The sequence below is a fragment of the Podarcis muralis genome, chromosome 6 (genome assembly GCF_964188315.1).
Source record: "Podarcis muralis chromosome 6, rPodMur119.hap1.1, whole genome shotgun sequence".
Taxonomy (NCBI): Eukaryota; Metazoa; Chordata; class Lepidosauria; order Squamata; family Lacertidae; genus Podarcis; species Podarcis muralis.
Window position 1 is genome coordinate 64,928,580 of NC_135660.1, and position 21,373 is coordinate 64,949,952.

At 41.5% G+C, this 21,373-nt stretch overlaps 1 protein-coding gene across 1 annotated transcript; it reads right to left on the reverse strand.

The window, feature by feature from the left end:
- Positions 1–2,401: 2,401 nt before the first annotated feature.
- LOC114597287 (lysosomal acid lipase/cholesteryl ester hydrolase-like) lies at positions 2,402–13,036 on the reverse strand. Its single transcript, XM_028729695.2, has 9 exons — positions 12,929–13,036; positions 12,109–12,226; positions 9,368–9,566; positions 7,963–8,072; positions 6,136–6,272; positions 5,059–5,205; positions 4,111–4,182; positions 3,482–3,547; positions 2,402–2,948 (listed from the first exon to the last, which is right to left on the reverse strand). The coding sequence occupies exons 1-9, from the start codon at positions 13,028–13,030 to the stop codon at positions 2,715–2,717; spliced, it is 1,185 nt and encodes a 394-aa protein (XP_028585528.2). The 5' UTR covers positions 13,031–13,036; the 3' UTR covers positions 2,402–2,714.
- Between the last annotated feature and the right edge of the window lie 8,337 nt (positions 13,037–21,373).

A 21,373-nucleotide genomic window follows, 5' to 3' on the forward strand; every position in this document is an offset into this window, starting at 1 on the left:
AAAGTGACAAAGAAAGAGATGGAAGTTTTATTTTATTTTTAAAATGCAGAAATGTAGATACAAGGCAAATCTTGGGGCCTGTGCACACTCCTACTATCCACACCATCTTGAACTCATTGGACGAAATGCAGAATATAAATGGACTAAATAAAATAACAATGATCTGTATTTCAAAATCTGCATCTCCTACTTCTTGGTCCCGTTTTTTCCCTTCTTCTTCAGAATATACAGCCTATGAGTCACGCTGGCAAACACGATCATCTGCCAGATTTTCATTCTATGTTGAAAAACGTCTCTCTCTTTTTGGCTATGTAAACCTATGCAATACAATTATTTCTCTTTATCTATTTTTAAAAAACAGTTGCCATCTTGCCGCCTGACTCAGTTATGCTCCAGGCTTATCAAATTTATTTATTCATTATGCAGAAGTTCCTCGTTTCAGATGGTGGTAATCATCTGGGAAACAATCACTGGTAATATATGCCTTGATTTGGTGTAATATTTATTCCTCTGGGGGATTTGAGTGAATTAATTATTTTTCCTGGTGGACAGCTGTCCCTCCCCCTTGAAAACACTATACAAATATTTATCATCATCATTTCTACAGATGAGCATACTAAGCCCATGGGCTTAGTCATGGGCATAGCCAGGGGGGGCAGGGGGGCAGCTGCCCCCCAAATCAAGTAAATCAATACAAAATACTTAACTAACTGAGGTTCTGCCCTCGCAACATAAAGCCGGACCCCCAACATAAATCCTGGCTATGCCCGTGGGCTTAGTATGCTCATCTGTAGAAACGATGATGATAAATATTTGTATAGTGTTTTCAGGGGGGGCAGCTGTCCACCAGGGTAGTTTTTGCACACAGAAATTGACCCCTGTGCATGGATCCATCGAGCTTTCATGAGTGTATGTGTGGTACCACCGGGCACACATGAGCAGAGACACATATCAGCAGAGACTGTCAATGCCAATCAGATGTGAGCAGGGCGGTACTGATTTGTGACACATCCTCAGCTCAAAGGAGATAAACAATCACCTTAGGCAGCCTTTCTCAACCTGTGGGTCTCCAGATGTTGTTGAACTACAACTCCCATCACCCTTAGCTAGCAAGGCCAGAGCTCAGGGATGATGGGAGTTGTAGTCCAACAACATCTCGGGACCCACAGGTTGAGAACCGCAGCCTTAAAGTGACAACTTTGTTTTGTGGTAGTTCTTCACTGACCCAGTACTTCTTCCCAATCATAAAGGCAATGAGCAAGTAACAAGCAATAACCAAATTGCTTTGACTGCTCATATTTGATTAACTGTATTTTCACAAATATCATTGTAAGCAAATGTAAGAAAGACAGTAGCTGCTGCCATTTTACAGAAGATCCAGTGCTAAAACACAGCAGACATAATTTCATTTGTTATTACAGCACTGTTATAGTGGGGGCAAACTGTTGAATTTCAGCCTAGCACAAAGTAGGTAAGGGCACAAGATAGTGCTTTAGTTGATATTCCCAACATTTCAGGAGGTTTGGACCAGGTTCTCTTCCAACTCTACAATTCTATGATTCTGATATCAAGAAAAAAATATGGAGTGATGAAATCAGATCCAAAGCCATCATCCATCACCATCATCAACAACAAAAGGAATCAACCATTGATCGTTAAGTTTTGAAAGGCTGAGGAAACATTGATTAAACTCTACCTGGCCGCAGTGGGCTACTGATTTTACAGAAGAAAAATAAGGAGAGATTATGAAAAATACATCTGCTTGACTGTGGGAAAAACAATATGTAAAAAAAACCTATCAGACAAAAACAGAATAGATACCAATTCCATCCTGTTTCCATCAGTAGGTCTACTGCCACCTGGTGACCAATTACACAATCCGCACAGAAAAGAAATTAATTAAATGGTAAAACAACACTGAGGTGTGATAGACTGACAGCCAAAAAAGGGGCTTCATTAAACTGACTACTTATCACCACTGGGTGCATATTTTGTACTGTATTGCCAACTGGTGCAACAATCATGAGTTGGAGAATCGCGTTCTCTTGTATTGTATACATTCTGAAATAAAGGTGAATCTGCCCAGGGCATTTGGGTGTGTGTGTGCTGGGTCTGCCCAGTCTCTGCTACCACTGGAGCGACACCAGCCTCGAGCGGCAAGGCTGTTACTCCCTCCTCGCCCCCCCCCAATCCCAACCTTGCAAGGCTGCTTGGGGAAAGGTGGTGTGGGAACCCGGCAGCCATGCACCCCTCGATCCCAGCCTCGCCCAAACAATTTAGAGAATTAGGATTCTATTCAATATGAGAAGACAGTAGCTAAACAACAAGCCCTAAATCCAGAGTACATTTCAGTTTGCAGTTAATTTTTTTATTGCATTTTACAGGGGGCAGGGAAATCTCAGATAGGAAGTTCCATGATTCATTGCAGAGCAGAAGCAAGTCTATTCTATAAAGCATCATTACACAATATAAAATAAAATGCATATTATAATAAGTAGTACTAGAGGCTGTATCCCTACTTGATGTTACACTTTTACTGTCAATTTTCTTATGCAGTTTTCTTCTTCATATCTTTTTATTATTGTAAGCCAGCTTCAATATTCTTTGTGACAGAAAGGAAGAATATAAATACAGAAATCAACGGATGTAAGATTCCTTTAAAATAAATGTGCACATTAATATCAGATATATAGTTTGCCCCTCATATTAAAACTTTATTTGTACTTTTGCATCAGACAAAGCACATCCTTATATAACCTCTCTGGTGCATCAAGACCCCAGATAAAATCCACATGCTGCCAATCAGGAATATGCTTGTAGAAAACTAAATTAGTGATTCGAGGAAGCAACATTTCAACATTTCTTTTGCTTGCAATAGTGTCACGTCCAGCACTCCACACAGCTGTTGGCACAATAGAATCCTCTACTTTATAAAATGGGGGTGAACTCTGTTGTTGAAGAGATCAGAAATATGAAAATGAGGTTCACATTTACATTTCTTCTCATTGTTAAGATAACTTTTGGATCTTCAGATGTATTGGATGTCTAACATCTGTCTCTTGAAAATCATTCTTTATCTGTCTATTCAGAATCAAATTCCCTACACTGGACCAGTAAGAATAGCAAAATGTATTAAAAGGGAATCTCCACTTACATAGGGGTTCCTTTCCTGACCACCACAGGTGTCACTGGAACACACACTAGTCTGTTCTGCCCCATTCCACCTGCACCACATCCCACCCTGCTGCCAATCTAGATAGACAATGTTGAACCAGATGGACCAATTGTCTGATTTGATATATGGCATCTTTCTATGCTCCCCCTTGTTAAATGGCTGCATTTTCATAGACAAACCCATAATTTCAACCAGTTCTGTGTCTTTGATGTTATCAGTTATGCAAGAACTCAGAAGTCACAACACTGTTCACACTGAATGTTTAACCTGCAAGCCAAATCACTCATTAGAATCCAAATCACTTACCATGTTGTAGATAGCCCCGTTCTTTGGTCCATAATCAAAATATTTAAATTGGTTTGATTTAGCAACCTAAAAAGATGAAAAAGACTTATGCACAATTTGAAATTTGGTGCATGCTCAAAATACTAAATCTTCTGAAAGTTGGATAGTCAAAAGAAAATTCAAAATGTAGGGATCTTGGTTTTCAGAATCTCCACCCGTCCACCCTGGCCAATAAAAGGGCCAAAAGCTCTGGTTAAAACAGTGGTGTCTCTAGAAAGTCAGTTAGAAGATTATTAATGTATCTATCAACCTCATTTGTGAGAAAACTCTGGGAGATACTACGGTCTGAAACCCTGGAAAGCTGCTGTCAGTCAGGGTAGACAATTTTGAACTGAAAGGACCAATGGTTCAATTCAGTATAGGGGAGCTTCCTGTATTCTTCCTGTGAGATGCTAACAGGAATTATTCTAGAAGTATCTAGAATATAATGTCAGGGATGGGGAGTAATTTTGAAAATGACACTTTCATAAAACGAAATGGGAACCTTATTACAAGAACAAGAATATGTGAAACTGAACATTCAGGTAAATATGTTCAACTTTTGACTCCTGAATTTTGAAATGCTGAGAAGGTTTTTTATTATACTGTACCTGACCCCAATGTACCACTGTTTTTACAGAAGTATAATCGGGGGAAATTCCAACATACACATCTGCTTGACTCTGGAAGAATGATAGGAAAGAAAATGCTTTTTATATTCACATTCTTGAAGAGGTTTCAAGGAACACATTTATTTACAAAGCAATAGGTCATGGCAATCAAGGTAGTGCAGCATACAGACACTTGCATGTAGCACAAGGAAGCAGGTTTCTGATGAAGAGGTGTCTGGGTACCTAGATGTGTATCCCCCACCCATAGTGAATCCAGCTGATAAAGAGCCATAAGAAGGAAGAACAGGGGCCTTGAAGTTGCCTCTCAACAGTGAGCACCTGAACAGCACATGGAACAGGCAGAAAGTTCACCTCATCACAGTCCGCCCCATTATAGGAATTCTTCCTGTCTTTGCATCTGGAATTTAACATAAGCAATTAAAATAAGCCACTCTGAGACTTCTTTGATATTTGGAGTGTGGTGCATTTCCTCCTCTATGGCGACGAGTAAGTGACCAACTACCTACTAGAGGTGAAGTTAATTTTGAAAATACAGTGGTACCTCGGGTTACATACACTTCAGGTTACAGACTCTGCTAACCCAGAAATAGTGCTTCAGGTTAAGAACTTTGCTTCAGGATGAGAACAGAAATTGTGCTCCGGCAGCGCAGCAGCAGCAGGAGGCCCCATTAGCTAAAGTGGTGCTTCAGGTTAAGAACAGTTTCAGGTTAAGTACGGACCTCTGGAACGAATTAAGTACTTAATTGGTTACCATCTATTGAAAGAGGTCTCAAGAATTTCACTATGGAATAATTGTGTTAAGGAAATCAGAATCGTGGCAAGTGAAAGATTGTTTGATTGCTTTTCTTTTGTTGTTATGTTTATGTACATAGCTAGTTCTTTAAAAAAGAAGTAAATGCATAAATGATATATAATAAATCTGCCTACCGCATTTAGGTTTTTCTCATTGCGTCCTAGAAGGAAGAAAATGCTTTCAAGACAAAGTCTGTCAATCACTGGATTGCTGCATATCTTCGCATTGATAGCTTTTAATTCGTTACTGATAAGGCAGAATTCTTTATTTCCAAATATAAGCTGTAAAATAAAATAAAAATCTCTAAATTTCTAAATAATAGTCCTTTCTTGGAAGGAAACATTAAGCCTCCAGCTAGGAATAGATCCCCTTTAGGTTACAGTCATATACCACCTTTCTCCAGCGCAATCAAGGTGATATCCCTAGCCTTTCTAGGCAATTTTGCCTTCAGATTCTAATGCAGGCCTGGCTCTGCATGGCTTCAGCAAGATTTCTGGGGCACGCGCACTTGAAGGACTACCTTATTCCCAAAGAACCTCTCAGGTTAGTGGAATGAAGGTGGGGGCCCCCTTGGGGTAATTTTTTTGTTTTAATGGGGATGGTGTTTTTATCTTGGGGGTATAAAATACAGGGTGGGTGTTGTTTTATCTGAAAATGTACTTGGGAAGAGAGGCGCTGGGGAGTGCAATGGGGGGCAATTATAGTAGTTCAGAGTAGGGGTAGGTGTGGTGTGGGAGGTGGGGCAGCCAAGGTAAGGGGCACACAATGCAGCCAGTTGGTGACTATGCCATGTGCCAGCCCCTCATCCAACCTAGAGAATTGTGGTTGTCCTATCAGCCAACCCTTGGGTCTGTGGATGCTGTTGCTGAATGCAAGTCAGCTCGGAGTGAGACCTCCCTCACCCATGACTTGATTGTGGATGAGGAGGCCGATCTGGACCTCATCACTGAGACCTGAGAGGATGAGCAGGGTGGAGTTCTTCTCATTCAGCTATGCCCACTTCGGTGCCGCATCAGGGCAGACTTGAGGGTTTGGGAGGGGGAGTCGGGTGTGGTCTCCAGTTCTCTGTCCAGAAAGGTCTTTCTCAAGCTCACACTCAATGTTGAGTTAAAGAAACAGAGTGGACGGCATGAAGGGTAACTCTCTGTTAAGACTCATAAGAAAAATAGATATCAAATCTATGGATCTGCAAATGCTTGAGTCATACCTACTCTTTTCAATACATCAGGAAAGCGTAGAAGAAATGAAAATAGCCCTCTGGTGTCTACCAATATGTAGATAGGAGCAAAGGCCATGAAGAGTTTCACCTTTTTAGCAAGCTGTGGCATGGTTGAAAAGGCAATTAAACCTGGAGAAAAGAAAGTTTTTTTAAAACATTGCACCTGCAAACAAAGAAACAAATCAGGGATAAGAAACCTGTGGCTCTCCAGTTGCTGCTGGACTACAACTCCCATCAGCCATACTTGCTGCAACTGATGGGAACTAGGGTCCAAAAGCATCCAGAGTGTCAAAGGTTTCCCATCTCTCTTCATTTGAAATGTCTGTCATTCCACAAATTCAGGTTCTCAAATTAGGCACTGGAGTTTTGAAGAGAATCCATCACATATAAGTTATGAGCAGGATCTTGTTCTTTCATGCCTGCTGGTCTCTCTCTCAGATTTTGCTCCCTTGCCCCAGAAATGGCAATTCTTCACAACTGCGGAACTGATGAGAGCTGTATATTCTGCACAGCCAAAACTACAGGCAGGCAGACGTAGAGAGTCCAGGATGTAATTATAGCTCTCTGTCCCAGTCAGCCACTCTGACCCTGACCTGTTTCTTGGGACAGCTTGGCCTTTTTACAGCTGGAGGCATTCAAATGAGCCTAAGGCTGCACCTGCACACAGCATAGCCATTTCTGCCAGCTGCACCTGCCACTAGGAGCACAAGAGAAGCCCTGCTGGACCAGACCAAAGGCCTAGCTAGTCCAGCACTCTGTTCCTTCCAGTGCCTAACAAGATGCTTATGGGAAAACAGGACATGAAGGAAATGTTTCCCTTAGTGAACAGCATTCAGAGATATGGTGTCTCCAACCATGATGGCAGTATATAACCATCATGACTAGTAGCCATTAATAGCTTTAACTTTCATGGATTTTTACAATCCCACTTTGCAAACATTTTGCAAACATTTACATTTGTAGCCCATCACCAAGTTTAGTGGTAGCGAATTTCATAGTAATACAATGCACCATGTGACTAAGTACTTTCTTTTCTTTCCCATAATCTCCCAGCACTGAGCGACATTGGAAGACCTGTCTTCTAAGAAGTACATCAGGAGGCAGATGAAAGTGGTGTCGTGCTCCATGCACAGGTGGGTTTGTTCAGGTAGGTGGCTGATCAAGGCAACAGGGATGACCACCACTTTCATGCCTAGCTGTTAAGCTTCCAGATACATTCTGGGACACAGAATAATAAAGAGGGTGGATCTTATTGTGATCTAATAAGCCAAAGCTTGTGTTCTCATGCTCTTAAAGCCATAGCGAGTAGTGAGAAAGCTGTAGCCCTCCAGATATTCTTGGATTTCCATAATCACTGACTACAAATCATGCTTCTAGGGCTACTGCGAGTTGGAGTCCAAATCTGGAGTGCCAAATATTCCCCATCCATGTCTTAATGTCCCCAAATCCCTGTTCATGAAACAGGGGCAGTCCTCTCCTGATCACATTCTGAGCCCTTGCTTGACTACTGAAGTCCTGATCCTGAAAAGACTCTCTCTTGGAACATATGTAAACTCTGTACAGGGAAGTTTTTAATATTTGATATCTTGCTGTGTTTTAATTTGTTGAAAGCTCCACAGTCAGATGGGTGGCATATTATTATTATTATTATTATTATTATTATTATTATTATTAAGCAGTTATACTTTAACCTGTCTTATACTTTTCTTAACTAGTCTTTTGAATAGTCCTGAGATTGCACCACATCTCCAGTAAGTCCCTGATAATTCAAGAAAGCAAGAGAAATGAGAGACATTTCATTCTTTTCTTCTTAACTTACCCATTGAACCTCCCTGGGAAAAGCCCATATAATACAGGCTTTTTTGCTTAGTTTTCTGCAATATAAAGTTTATGGCTGCTGGAATATCATAGATTGCCGTTTCATGAAAACTGAAAGACATAGATAGAATATCAGTGAAATTTTGACCATCTGCATTTGCATACAATTGTGTACATTAATGTATCAATATAAAAAATACAATACATTAGACATGGTAACCCTGACATTTGGAGGATAACCTTGCAAGTTGTCCAGTGGGAATAGTAGGGAAAGAAAGAGTAAATATATATTTATGATTTATTTAAATATTTCTATTTCACTTAAACTAGCCCAGTTAGGTTCTCAGATTCAGAGATATTAAATCAAATTTAGGGATTTGAATTACTAGACAGCAAGTGGACAATGTATACTTGCTGTCTAGTAATTCAAATCCCTAATTTTTCAGGGCTTTATATGTCAGTAGTAGTCAGGGCAGGCCCAAGACATTTTGGTACCTGAGTCAAATCACAAAATTGTGCCATGTCCCACCAGGGGAAGGTGAAACCTGCGATGCAAGGAAAATTCCTTCCCAGCCCCAAATTCGGCAACCGTCAAAAGACCACAGCAAAGCCCTCCTAGCTGAAGAAGAAATGGTTAGAGAAATAGCAACTATGTTATAGGGAGGGGCAAAGTGGGTGATGCTCCTGGCCAACTGGACTGCAGCACACAGGGTTGGCCAGGCTAAATAGTTGGCAGGCGGACCTGAGTGAAGCCTGCTTCCCTCAGGTCTGCTCGCCAAGCCATGCACCCCCAGACAGCTGGAGATTGGCCCGTTTGAATCTCCGGGTTTGGCGGAAACCCATGAGGTACCACAGCAGCCAAGAGGGATGCAGAAAATGGCACTGCACAGTGGAGCGAGCTGAGGGAGGCGCTGGGCCGCAATTGTTGCTCACCAGGAGGAAAAGCCAGTAAGCGGCTATTTCTTGGAGGCTGGATCTGCTACCCCTTTGGAGCCTGCCACCTCACCTTGCCTCATGTATGACAGGCCCTCGTAGTAGTGGTTATAATGCACACATTCCTCTCTGGAATGTATATCAATTTGTTTTTCATTCAGCTTTCAGTGTATGCAATGTGCACTTTAAACACGCCTTTCCTTCTGCAGATCAAGTCTACCCCTCTTCTAATTTTCTAGCAAAGGAAACATTTCCTGCAGTATTTGGTGGTTCCAGTGATGCTCTTCCGCTCTTACTTAAGATAGTTTAGGCTTGTCCTGCTACAAGGCATGACAAAGTATAATGCTCAAGCACTCAAGTTAGATGGTTACAGTCTGGGACATGCTTTTTCTTTACCAATCTAGCTGAGTCCTGGGAAAGTTTTCAGGAAAAGCATCCCTTCCACCCAAGCAACAATAGTCCCTTGTACTTACCTGAAATTCCAAAATTCTTTTTGAAATATAGAAAAGCGCTTGTGTCTTCTAGACCAGGTGGTCCCCCTGTTGTTTAGTATCCAGACATCATAACCAGCATCTGCTAGGACAAATGCCAGACTATTGCTGGGAAGATTTGCAATCCAGCTCCTACCTTCCAAAATAATGTCAACTACCAATAACGCAACCGGCTTAGGCCCTGTAAAACAAAGAGAATATTAGATCAAATACTCCAAATATGCTCACTCACAGAGCATCAACATTCCCCTTTGGTATCTGACTCAGGGCCAGGAGACAGGGCGCTGGGGGTACATCATTCACCTGCTCAAGGTCAAAAGTGTGGCTTGCGAGCCAAAGGAGGGGAGCTAGAATGTTCCTTTTAAAGGGCTTAATCAATGTTGCAGGTGCTCCAAATGGGTGTCCCTGATTTAGAGAAGCCATCCAGGTTTCTGATTCTATCCCGGAATGTCCCGCTTTTCCTCAGGATGTCCCTATTTTCATTGGAGAAATGTTGGAGCATATGGAGTTATCCAGCTCCTGAGCCTTCTGAAGGCAATCCTGTATAGGGAATTTCTTTAATGTTTAATTTTTTTTATGTTTTTATATATGTTGGAAGCTGCCCAGAGTGGCTGGGGCAACCCAGTAAGATGCGTGGGGTATAAATAGTAAAATTATCATTATGGAAAGGGATGTCCTTATTTTCATTGGAGAAATGTTGGAGAGTATGATGTTGTACTCTTCTTGGAAGAATATAGGCTAGCATATACTGGTTCATCCAATCGAATTGGTGATTAAAACAATGGGAACTTTTTTGAACTGCTTTTGAACTCTATCCTTCCGGAGCATGTGCTAAGTGTATAGGAGTCACAGAAAAGGAGTGTGCAGTTTCAAGTTCATTATCTGTCCCTGATTCACGAAATGAACTTATTGCAGAATGCTTGAATTGTGCGAAAAAACACATTTTGCTTGTGAGGCAAATTGCAAAGTACTTAGCAGCAATAGTAGATGCCACACCAGATTCTTCCTATATTGAACGAAAAACATTTATTTTGAGAAACATGCATTTGAAAGAAACACAGTATGAGATTCAAGGAAGAATTCTCAAGTTTGCAGATTGTAGCAACAAAAGAGGGGGAGAAATTGCTCAGTTGATAACTCTTCATTGAAAGAACAAGCTATTCCTCTCAGTGAAAGTAGAGTTCAACCTTGCAATAATGGGGCAAATATGGCTGGAAAATACAATGACATGCAAGCAAGAACAGAATTTATTTCACTTTGCAATTGTCCCACACCCAACTTATGTGGAAATGCTGCTGCTGAATGCATACATGAAGCAAACACCGTCTGGGGAACAATTCGAACTGCGTACCACCTGTTCAGTTCCAGTCCTAAGCAATGGGAATAGCTAACAAAACCCATGTTGGTTGTTGTCTCCATGGTATGCCTGAAACTAGACGATCAGAACATGTTGTCAGGTTCAGCGTCTCTCCCACTAAAACGACATGACTCTGGCAGTTATTTACTTCAGATTTATTAGTCCATAAAAAAGCCCCAGTTGGAGCTCAGCTATTTCAGTCCTCACTGGATGAATGAGTTGCTGGGACTGAGCTCCTCCTCCTTCCTTTCCCCAACAGGAAAGCCCCCAGTCATGTGTTTCTTGACCAATCTTGTGAGCCTACAACTTCAGGGGGATTCTACTCCCCCTAATTCTTCTTCTGAGTCATTCTCAGAGCTTGTCAGCTGCCTGTCTGTGTTCTGTGTCTCCCTGTCTTCCTCTCTGTGTACAGGGGTCAAATTCCTGCTGCTAACTGATGCTCCCCTCTCTGTTAGGAATTATCTCCCTTCCTCAGCTTTGTCTGCCTCTTCCCTGCCTGTCAGAACATCCATTTCTATGACACATGTTGAATGTGCAAAGCCTTTTGCAGCTCACTTGGCTAGAATTAAATTAGCACTGGAATACCTTATAGAACTAAATTTGCTGGCCAAAACAAGAAAGGAAGTCCATGGAATTTATGATGACATCTTTTCCCTATGTGTTAATGTCAGCCATGTGGTACAAAATATTAGCTGGCATAGATATTTGCAACTAGGACATCCCAGCTAGAGATACCACACTGGAAGCTGAAGTAGCAAACATAGACACTCTCCTCATGGAGCTGACAAACAACTGGAAATGCTTGTGGAATGAAGCCAAACTGGTTGCATCAAACCTAAATATAGAAATAGGCAGGGCTTTTTTTCAGAGAGAACTCAGTTGCGGCACCTCTCAGGCATTTTAAGAGAAAGAGGGATGTATTCATGGTGAGTTCCGCCACCTCTTTTTCTAGAAAAACAGCACTGGATATAGATGCGATGGAGTTAGGTGCAAAAGGGTAAGGCCACATGATGACAGCACACTTGACACTAATTTGGAAGAAACTTGGCATAGATGATATTCGAGAAGAGATATTTGTGGCTATATCCCACCATATCCAAAAGTGATGTGGAGAGCAAAGCTTTATTTTTATCAAATAGATAGCCTACTGACTCTAATGGTGACGATTTTGAAAAAAGAAATGCAAAATTTACCCCCTAATACATAAAGCAAATTTTAAAAATGCACAGTTAAAGTCATTAGATCTGTGGAACCTGTTAACAGAGGTCACACTTGGTGAAATTTTCATGCTGTTATTCAATATTTTTCACAGAAAGGGAATGAACAGCACTTCAAACAACCATACGAAACACCATTCCAAAAATACCTGTCTTCTCAGAACAGTTTCCTCCATGTGGAATTCTGTTTGCCTGCAGGTAATAGCCATCCTCTGTCAGGATTGTATACTCTTCACTGGGGTATCCCCAGTACTGGATGATTTCAGGCTGTGAGTGGAGAGGGGTGGAAATTGAAAAGCTTGATTAAAAAATAATAATTCTGGGACAATTCTCAGAGCCAGGATCATTCTTCAATGACTTTACTAGCCTTACACCAGGAATGAGAAGCCTGTGGCTATAGCTGGGCTCCAGCTCCTGTTAGTCCCAGGCAACATGGCCAAGGGCAAGGATGATGGGAATTGTAGTCCAATAACATCTGGAGGGCCTTAGGCTCCCCATCCTGCCCCTAAACTCTTATCATGTACACATGATTGTATGCAAGTTTGCCCAAAACACACCTTTCTGCAAGCCAATTTTCCCAGACAAAATGCATTTTTTGTACGTTGTTTTCATTCATATATGCATTTTAGAACACACTTTACCCTGACATATGTGCTTCTATTTCCATTACTTGATTGGAGAACAGCATTGCAAAATTTGGGAAATGCCAATTTTGAATGATTTTTTAAAAATAATTGTTTCAGAAAATGCAAATTAGGTGGATTCAGCTTGAAATGTGAACAGAATCAAATTTCTCCCCAAGGGAGGAGAATTGTTTAAAACACTTTCAGATGAATTTGCAGTGTGAGATAACCCTGTCAAGTATGGAGAATCTGCTTGGGAATGCATGCACTCTTGAAAACTGTATAAAAGGGAAGTTGTAAGGATCACAATCTACTGTTTTCAAGGGCACCTGAATCATCAACTTACAATTTTCATGAATTCTTGAGGATTCAAATGTTTTCCACTTATGAATTCTTCAGATGTCAGAGCCTGTTGGACTAAGCAGGCCACTCCCCAAAACAGCCACATCTTGGACCTGTGTATAAAACAGAACTACAGGATCTCCTTAATGAGAAAGTTTTCAGGGAAAACACTGAATTGAAGAAAGGTTTTGAGGAGATCTGATGGGTGTTAAAGGGTGTGATGCAACAGTAATTAATGTATTACTTCTAAATGCTACCTTGATGGTCCTTGATATTAGTAGATTCTGAGGTTGAGAAGTACAAATGAATATCAAATGATATGTCGATAAATGTGTGTTCATTTCTCAGAATGTTTTAAATGGGTAAAAAAACCCCACAATTTTCAGTTTATTTATGGAAACCCCTTCACAATTGTTGAGTGCTCCCTCACCTCAGTAGATACACATGGCCTATGCATGAGAACATTCACTTCTCAAGCAGCATTAGTAGTTAATCTCTTTTGAGATATCATGAAAAATTAATGTGGAATGAAATAAATACCAAGTGGTTTTTCCTATTTATGCCGCTGTAATTAAGGGCAGTTAATTAGATTTTTTCTTTCCTGATGCACTCAGCAACTCACATAAGTGCTCATCTGGAGCATGAAAGTAAAAGACTTCAAAAAGTTAAACCCTGTGACACAAAGGAGCATCTGTATGAAGAAACCCAACTTGCCTGAAAATAATTGCTCTTTCTTGGTGACAACTGCTCATTATATATCATTATTCACACACTGTGATCACAAAAGCATGCCATGTAATTTGCAATGCAATTTGTCCACATCATGAACACTTGTCTCTCAGATCTGAAACTTGCTAGGTATGTTGGGGTTGTTGTGAAGGTGGCCCAAGGCAAATGTGTTTGTTTAGAAAAATTGAGGACTGAGAACATGCCAGAGATCAAGCTGTGTTCCAAGATGGATGGCAGCCTGAGGCCCATCTGAACAGAGCAAAATAAGGCCAGTTATAATTATTTCACATTGCTGGCAAAGCTTCTATAAGTTCTACAGAAATTGTTCTTCAAAAAAAAAAGTTTGATGTTACCCGCTGGCACTGGGTGTGTGGCTCTGGCATGGGTATTCTCCAGAAAGGACTAGAACAATGTAGCATATCCTTCTACTGTGCCGAAAATGCCAGGACCATCATGAAAACCATTGGGGAATCATTGGTTTTTACTTTGTCAGAGAGTTCTGATTTAAGGTAATGTTAAAGGGGCACTGGGCTTGCAGCGAGCTTGCAGTTTTAGTGTAGCTGCAATTTTGCCCATGGCCCCCTTTAAGAATAGCTTGGCTCCCTGTCTTCAGCCCCATCCATGGATGCCCTATGCAGAGGAGAAGAATGGGGGGGGGGGAGGGCGCAAACATCAGCAGTGGAGGTCATATGTGAGTGAAGATGTTTTTGGAGCCTGCAGAACCTGGCAGAGGAGGAGAGGAGCGGGGAGAGAATGCTTTCAAAATATGTGTCTCCTCTGCTGTGAGGTTGGAAGTGCCCTTTCCCTCTCCCCTTCCTTTCCTATGCACTCTCTCACTCTGTCTCTCTCATCCTTCCCAATTGGCAGAGGTTTTCACAACATATTCTCTTCTTTCCTCCTTTTCCAAAAATGTCCTTCTGTTCAATTTCCCTTCCTTTTCTCTTGCTTTCCCTCTCATTTCTTCCTCTCCCGCTTCACTTTCTCCCTACTTTCCCTCCATTCCTTTTCTGCTTTCCCCAGTCCTCCTTTCCTTTTCTTCTTCTCCCGCTTCACTTTCCTTCTCTCCCCATCTCTTTACTCTTTCTTTCTTCCAATTCCCCTTTCTTCCTCTCTTCTTCATTTCCCCCTTCCTTCCTTCCTTCCTTCCTTTCTCTCTTTCTCTCTTTCTCTCTTTCTCTCTTTCTCTCTTTCTCTCTCCCACTTTCCCTTTCCTGTTTTTTCTTTCTTCTCTCTGTCCTTCCTTCGTTCTTTCTCTCCTTTCCTGATTCTTCCTTCCTTTCTTCCCTTTCTAATTACAGCAACCGTTTTCAATTAAATTACATTTCATAGGCAAGGCAAAATATATCACAGCATTTCTATCTATCTAGATCTTACACATTTCCTAATCAGTGCAGAGACTTTACCCCTATGTACACTTTCACATGAGTAAAGGCCCTGGAACTCAACTGGGACTTCCTAAATCAAGGCTCAGAGACCATGAATTCCAGCCCACAAGCTTCACTCCTTTGGAAGCTGGGGCTCCTAGGTAACTGGGTAAAGACTGTGCAGTTGTACTCTGCAATCCTAAGCATTGTTACTTAGATGTAAGTCCCACTGAAATCAATAGGATTTACTCTCTGGTATGTTCCTGATCATTCTCACAGTTTCTATCATTATCATTATCATTATCATTATCATTATCATTATCATTATCATTATCATTATCATTATCATTATCATCATTATCATTATCATCATTATCATTATCATCATTATCATTATCATCATTATCATTATATCTAATCTTTTTCCCTGACAGGGACTCAAGGCAGCTTATAGCTAAAATGTTATTTCATTTCTCCATTGAAGGTGTATATTATCGGGATCAACACATTTTTTTTCTTTACAAAAATCCTGTGAGGCTAAGAGGCTGTAAGTGGGTCTAGGTGACAATTGTATATGAATATATGATGCATACGTGTGCGGCGAGATCAAACAGGGGAGAAGCTTTGTGATGTAGAATAGAACGTTCCCATTTTCATTTGAAGAATATTAGAGGGTATCATATCTGCAATGCTGGAGCCAGACCCAACAGCGCCAAGCAAGTCGTGGCACCAAATAGCATGCCCTGCTAACCCCAGTGCTTCATAAAAGTTTTGCTGCACCCTTCAGACACTGACTTCTGCCTGGAAAACAGAGCTCTAATTGTCTCCTGGTTTAACAGATTCAGTATGGAGATGCTGGGAATTCTTGTTCCCAGGCCCACTGGCTCAGAAGAGTCTGTTGCTGACTGGGATACTGGGAAATACTGGGCTGCAACAGCTCATGACTCAATCCATTATACGGTGTGGACTTAGCTAACATTTTTGCATTTAAAAAATGGTAAAATAAGCTTTAAAGTTGCATTTGTAAGGAGTGAAACTTGCTGTTATTCACAATGGGGTGCGGGTATACTTTTTAATTGATTACTGGATTGTACTTTATGACAGTAATGTCTAATGTTGTTAAATGTACAACTTGAGAATGCAAGCTATTAATATGCAAGACCAAAGACATGTCACCCCAAAATAAATTTAAAAGATACATGGAAGAAAATGTTTTTTCTTACCTGTTCCTGTTCATCAGTAGCAACAAGAGCTCAAATAGACACTGCAGAAGACCTAGGTTGTAACAAACTGCAGAGAAGATCTGTTTGATCATGCACTATATAATGGTGCATCTAGTGCCCTTGCGGGTAGATTTTAAATATTAGAACAGATGCAGAGCAAGCAAAATGGTTAATATCATCATATTCCCATCATATGCCTAGTGGCATAGGCAAGTCTGTACAAAACCTTGACATGTATATTACACTTCCCTGTATTTTTTTAATGTAACTCAGATATTTATTATTATATAAGGTGACAAATTATATATAATAAATTTCTAAGATGTGGTTTACAATCATTTAGTTCATTTCATTAAATAGCTACATAGCCTCCAAAGGATCACACAAAACCAGTCTTTTATATTGTATTGGTTTTTCCTTTGCTGCTGGTTTGATGCTGTTTTTAGAATTCTGTGGATGCAATTTTGTTTATCATTACTGAACCTTTTTCTTAATTAGGTGGCGTGGTGGCACTGTGGTCTAAGCTGCAGAGCCTAGGGGTTGTCAGTCAGAAGGTTGGCAGTTCAAATCCCATGACGGGTTGAGCTCCCATTGCTCGCTCCCTGCTCCTGCCAACCTAGCAGTTCAAAAGCACGTCAAAGTACAAGTAGATAAATAGGTACCACTCCGGCGGGAAGGTAAATGGCGTTTCCACGCGCTGCTCTGGTTCGCCAGAAGCTGCTTAGTCATGCTAGCTACATGACCCAGAAAAACTGTCTGTGGAAGCGGACAAACACTGGCTCTCTCAGCCTGAAAGCAAGATGAGCACCGCAACCCCAGAGTCGTCCGCGACTGGACATAATGGTCAGGGGTCCCTTTACCTTTACCTTTTACACTGTATAAATCGTATCATCCTCACAAAGAATTAATACCAACATTGCTTTCTTGCAATTTCTTCTCTGGGTTTCATATAAATCTAATCCAGACAAGTTCCTTTTTTCTGAATGAGCTCCATTTTATGCCTGCAGTGGAAAAAAGAGGCAGGGTGATTGGGAGTGGGGAGATGTGGCAGTGGATGAAAGCCACTATAAATTGCTGGGTTATAATTTTGTTAGGCCAGAGTGACACCAGGGCTGACAAGCCCTGCACCTTCTAGGTCCCTGGTGTCACTATTCAGAGTACAGACTCAATTACTTGATATGGAAATAAAAGGGGGGCACTTATTGGAAATCAGTTTTGTCACCTCCCCCCCCCCACCCCAACCCTGAGACAATGAGCCCAGCCACCTTTTATTCACAGTTGCATAAGCACTACACTACAGCATGGCCATAAACCTATATATTCAACCACTGAAATATACACCCAATATGTAGCAATGGAGATTTATGTTACAGCTTTATGAATGAACATCAAACTTCTTCTTTTTCTAAATGGCCTCCAATTTTTTCCTACGGTGGGGAGGGAATGAAAGCCAATACACAGAGCTGAGTCTTAATTTTGCAAAGCACATTCTGAGCATCTTAGTATGAGAGGGCAGAAATATTTTATTGTGTTTTTATTCTGTTGTTGGGAGCTGCCCTGAATAGCTGTGGCAACACAATCAGATAGGTAGCATATATAGATAATAAAACTATTATTAAAAATAATTATCAGCCTAATCTCCCCAGTCTGACTTAGTTCACATGGTTGGCAAATCATGTTGTGGTTATACCCTAAACCAGTGGTAGGACTGGTTTAAAGCTATAAAGCACTCTTAATCAAAATTCATTAAAGGTTTGTGGTGGGTACCAAGAGCCCCTCACCCAAAAGTCTGATTCCCTAACTAAAGGAGAGCACCAACTGTGCAAATAAAGCAATGCCACAGCAAACCAGCTTGGGAGGGAAACTGAGATGGCTATGAAAGAAATGACAATTTTGGGGTGTATGGCATCAAACTGGACATCCTCGTTAAAAATTTAATTTTATAAAATAAAATTAAAATAAAATGTAGTTTAATATTTTGTTGGAAGCCACCCAGAGTGGCTGGGGAAGCCCAGCCACATGGGTGGGGTATAAATAATAAATTATTATTATTATTATTATTATTATTATTATTATTATTAAAACTTCACCAAACAGGGCTGCCTTCAGATGACCACAAATGACCATAAGAAAACCCCAGCAAATAAAAACATGACAGGTAAGCCATTGAGGAATTTTTATGAGTTCTCCAGATTATTGGCTTTCTATCTGAAAACAACAGCAACATAAAATTAAGCTAGAGATAAAGAATCACACTAACCTGTGGAAAGCCCTCCCAGTAGTGATGTATGGAAGTGAAAGCTGGACCATAAAGAAGGCTGATCGCTGAAGAATTGATGCCTTTGAATTATGGTGCTGGAGGAGACTCTTGAGAGTCCCATGGACTGCAAGAAGATCAAACCTATCCATTCTTAAGGCAATCAGCCCTAAGTGCTCACTGGAAGGACAGATCCTGAAGCTTAGGCTCAAATACTTTGGCCACATCATGAGAAGAGAAGACTCCCTGGAAAAGACCCTGATGTTGGGCAAGATTGAGGGCACAAGGAGAAGGGGACGACAGAGGACGAGATGGTTGGACAGTGTTCTCAAAGCTACAAACATGAGTTTGACCAAACTGCGTGAGGCAGTGGAAGACAGAAATGCCTGGCGTGCTCTGGTCCATGGGGTCACGAAGAGTCGGACACGACTAAACGACTAAACAACAACAACAAAGGAGTCTCAAAGCGGCTAACATTCTCCTTTCCCTTCCTCCCCCACAACAGACACCCTGTGAGGTGAGTGGGGCTGAGAGACTTCAGAGAAGTGTGACTGGCCCAAGGTCACCCAGCAGCTGCATGTGGAGGAGCGGAGACGCAAACCCGGTTCCCCAGATTACAAGACTACCGCTCTTAACCACTACACCACACTGGCTCTCTACAGGAATAAAACGAATAAGCAACATTCTGCTGAGAGTTTTGAGGTAAAAAACCATTTAAAGTAAAAAATAAAAAACTAAGCATCTGTAATCACCATAAAAAAACCCCAAAACATTAAGGCAGGTGACTGAGTCTGGAGATGTGGGAATTCCTGTTTCTGATGTTGGGAAATAGGGTCTGCAACAGCTCATGATTCAATCCATTAAACTGTGTGGGCTTAGCTAAACTGTTTCCAATATATTTTAAAATGGCACAATGCAATTTAAACTTGCATTGGCAAGGTGTACTATTATTTACAATGGGATGAAAGTCTGCTTAAGTTTTACAGGATTGCGCTTCATTACAGTAACGTATAACGTTGTTAAATGTAAAAATTAAGAATGCAAGCTATTAAAATATCAGACTGAAGACAGGTCACCCAAAAATAAATTTAAAAGATACATGGAAGAAAATATTTTTAATTTACCTGTTCCTGTTCATCAGTGGTGACCAGATCTCAAATACACACTGCCTATATATACCTATATAGGTTATTATAGGTTATAATAAACTTCAGATAATAAGATCAATGTCATCATACATTGTATAATTATGCATCATGTATCTTTATAGATGCATTTTAAATATTGGGACACATATAGAGCAAGTAAAATGGTTAAGCAATGATAAGAATTACACACCCAGCATATGCCTAATGGCAAGGCATGTCTGTACAAAGAATTACATTGTATATTGCACTTCATTCTGTTAAAAATTTTTGTAACCCAAGGTTTATTGTTATATTAAGTGGTATAGAAATGGACCGCATATTGGATAACTGCACACCTGGCATTACAGGCAGCACAGCTTAGTAGTTAGAGCAGAGTACTAACTTCCCTGTATATTCCTGCATTGCAGGGGGTTGGACTAGAATGGTCTTTCGGATCCCCTTCAACTATAAAATATGCTGGGAGATTGGGCTAGATGACCAGGGGCTTCTCTCGATTTTAACTATATTCTTTAGGAGAGTACAGAGAGTCAATCACTACGTTTGCGGTGTGTTTACATGGGTGGACATGGGTGTATGTGCATGTGTGTGCTTACATGTGTGCAGGTGTGTATGTATAGTGTTGGTTATGTGAGTTTGCTGCAAATTTATTATGCAGGTTTCTGTGCCTTTTGAGGTTGGGCTAGATGACCCAGGGTCCCTTCCAGCCTCAACGTGGTAATATTACAAGAGGATACTGATTTCTTAAGCTGTTTCTATACATAGGGATATAGCCATGCACACACATGCGGGTACACATATGTATTGTTTAGTTACTTATGCTGAAGGCATGGGAATTATGGTACACTTAGAATCATAGAATCATAGAATCATAGAATCATAGAGTTGGAAGAGACTACAAGGGCCATTGTATCATATACAACAAACACTCTGTGAGGTGAGTGGGGCTGAGAGACTTCACAGAAGTGTGACTGGCCCAAGGTCACCCAGCAGCTGCAAGTGGAGGAGCGGAGACGCGAACCCGGTTCCCCAGATTATGAGACTACCGCTCTTAACCACTACACCACACTGGCTCTCACACTGGAAGAGATCCCCGCTTCCACTCCTGCTTGCACGCAAGTAGGAGGGGGATTGGGCAGCTCAGTTGAGGAGTGCCTGGCTGCCTTCAGGTGGTGCAGGGGCTCTCAGACACAGCTTCCGGGCTGCCTCCACCTTCCCCAACCCCAGCAACTATTCAGTCTGGCTGCCTTCAGGTGGTGCAGGGGCTCTGATATGGAGGTGGGGGCTCCTTTAAACTTCTTCCTTGAGGGGAGTGCAGCCGCGAACCCCTCAATGGAAAGTGTGACAGACCCTGCACCTCCCCAGCTGAGCAGCCCCAATCCAGCTCCTGTTCCCGGGCAAGCAGCAACGCTGCCTAGCAGAGCAGCTCGATCCTGCTCTTACTTGCCTGCAAGCAGGAGCAGGCTGGGGGGGGCAACATCCCTTGCCTGCTTGCTTGCCCCCCACCAGCCTTCCCTCACTCAGTTCTGGGGCTGCCAGAGCTGGAGGAGGGGGTGGTTGCTGTGGCAGAAGGACCCAGCACTGGAGGGCGGCAGTGCTCACTAGGAAAACAGAAGTGTGGCACTCAAAACGGAAGTTATACTCAGAACAGAGCACATTCGGCTTCCAAAAACAGTTCCAAAACCGGAAAACTCCTTTCTGGGTTTGAAGTGTTCTGGTTCCAAGTAGTTT